At 39.0% G+C, this 2,500-nt stretch overlaps 1 protein-coding gene across 1 annotated transcript in view; it reads left to right on the forward strand.

Moving 5' to 3' along the window:
* Positions 1–2,500, forward strand: part of LOC122256547 (endothelin-converting enzyme 2) — a 209,629-nt gene that overhangs the window by 128,106 nt on the left and 79,023 nt on the right. The window contains exon 2 of the mRNA XM_086540347.1: positions 1,154–1,289. Coding sequence (XP_086396473.1) covers positions 1,154–1,289 — 136 coding nt within the window. The remainder of the gene's footprint in view (positions 1–1,153; positions 1,290–2,500) is intronic.

Here is a 2,500-nt window from a genome sequence, read left to right on the forward strand (position 1 = left end):
AATCTGTCTATATATATGTGTGTGTGTGTGTATGTGTGCGTGTGTGTGTGTGAGTATGCGCGTGTGCGTGTGTGATTGTCAGCCTATATGTTAACCCACACTGAGTGGAAGTATCGGATATGTTCTTAAACTTGATTAGGAATGCCTCATAATTATATTGACTTAGAGTATATAAATCAACCATGTCGACAAGAACTCCGCGTTTTTAAAAAATTTATTTCCATACGTAAATATTTTCAGTTCATTATTACTTTTACTTATCAACTACTAACGCGTGAATGGCCGACGCGACTATCACGTCAGAAACATTAATCCACGATGACGACGTATGAAATATATATAAAGCATTACACACATTTACCATTATGTTACATTTCGGCTTAATGTGTTGAGGGAATTTGATAACGGTATTAACCCCCCCTTCTCCCCCTTCCCCCCCTGCCCCGTCTATCTCTCGCTCCCTCTCTTTTTCTCTTTCACTTTATTGCTCTAAGAGACTCTGGGAAGTTAGAAATGGGTAGATAGATAAATAGATGGATAGATAGCTAGGTAGAGATGGAGGGAGAGAGGGAGGGAGGGATGGAGGGAAGGAGGGCAAAGTTAGAGAGATAGGGGATAATAGATAGACAGAGATAGATAAATAGACAGACAGATAGAAAGGGAAAGCGTGTGTATGTGTGTGTTTGTGTGTGATAGATAGATAGATAGATAAATAGATATATATATATATATATACATACATACATATATATATATATATATATATATATATATATATATATAGATAGATAGATAGATAGATAGATAGATAGATAGATAGATAGATAGATAGAGAGAGAGAGAGAGAGAGAGAGAGAGAGAAAGAGATAGATAGATAGATAGATAGATAGATAGATAGATAGATAGACATATCAATAGATAGATAGGTAGATAGAAAGGAGAGAGAGAGAGATAGAGAGAGAGGACAAGAGATAAATAAATAGATAGATAGACAGATAGAGAGAGAGAGAGGGAGAAAGATAGAGAGAGAAAGAAAAGAGAAAGAGCTCGATTCATATTAAATAAAACGAAAGAAAATAAAAACATACAACTAGTTAGCCCAAAAGCGAGAGACAGAGACTCACAAATCAAATAATCCTCCCGCTCTTTTCAGCTGCAAGGGAACCTGGACCCCGAGAGCCTTCCCTGCGAGGACTTCTGGTCCTTCTCCTGCGGGGGGTGGCTGGAGGACAACCCCCTCCCCCCCACGCGCTCCAAGTGGTCCGTCAAGCAGAAGCTCAAGCATCAAGGTCAGTCTCGATGATGTGTGGTGTGTGTGTGTGTGTTTGTGTGTGTGTGTGTTTGTTTGTGTGTGTGTGTGTGTTTGTGTGTGTGTGTGTGTGTGTTTGTGTGTGTGTGTGTGTGTGTGTGTGTGTGTGAGTGCGAGTGTGTGTGTGTGTTCGTGTGTGTGTGTGTGTGTTAGAATGTTCGTTAGAGTATATGTTTGCCTATGTTTTTCTTTCCAATGTGCTTACTTACTTGAATATGTGCAAGGATGCATGAATCTGTATGTGCATTCATGTGTGTGTGTTAATACAAGCCTGCACCAGATTACACGTATATTTAATATACATATATGCAAACTCGTCAATCTGAGTGATTCCCAATCGTCATAAAGATAATAAAAAAAAGAAAGAAAGAAAAAAAAAAAAACACATACCAACACTTCATCCTGGAGAATTTATGCATCGGAAAATGAAAACGTAATTAGAAGATTTAATTCTCTCAGTGTGTACCGTTTAAAGTTTCGGAATACGGAGCGTGGCGTGAAAAGGAATCTCACTTTATTATCAGTGAGGAAAAATGGCCGCCGGTTGAGAGACGGGTAGAGGGGGAGGGAGCAGAGGAGGTAAAAGGTGGCGAGAATGAGGAAGGGGGAAGGGTGGGGATGGGGCGGAAGGGGTGGGGTGAAGGAGAGAGGAGGGGGAGGGTTGCGAGTGGGAAAGAAAAATGGAAAGCCAAGGGACAGAGCGAGAGTCATCGGAGGTCTTCGAACTGCTCTCGCTCTCTCTTTCTCTCTCTATTTCCTCTCTTTCTCTCGTTTTTTTTTATTTTCATCTTCTTTGGTTTTGTCTATTTTTTTTATGTGATATTTGTTTTCTCTCACTGTGTCTTTCTCTTTATCCTTTCGTTTGTGGTTTCTTACTCTCGCTGCTATTTTTGTCTATCTTCCTCTTTTTTTTTTTCATTACTTTCTGGTTGACCTTTCTCTCTCATCCTCTTTCTCTCTGGTTGTCTCTTTTTCTCTATCTTTTATTTTCTCTCTCTTTTTGTCTTTTTATTATGCTTCATCTTGTTTTTCCCCTTAATTTTCTATGTAAGATTTTTCTTTTATCTTTTCTTTGCTCTCTAGATGTCGAGAGAGTGAGATATAGATAGATAGATAGATAAATAGATAGATAGATATATAGATAGATAGAGAGAGCTGACGGGTCATCATGTTCTCTATCTTCCTCTCTTT

Source organism: Penaeus japonicus, unplaced genomic scaffold (assembly GCF_977035675.1).
Source record: "Penaeus japonicus unplaced genomic scaffold, GWHDUDI00000001_assembly GWHDUDI00000010, whole genome shotgun sequence".
NCBI classification, from domain to species: Eukaryota; Metazoa; Arthropoda; class Malacostraca; order Decapoda; family Penaeidae; genus Penaeus; species Penaeus japonicus.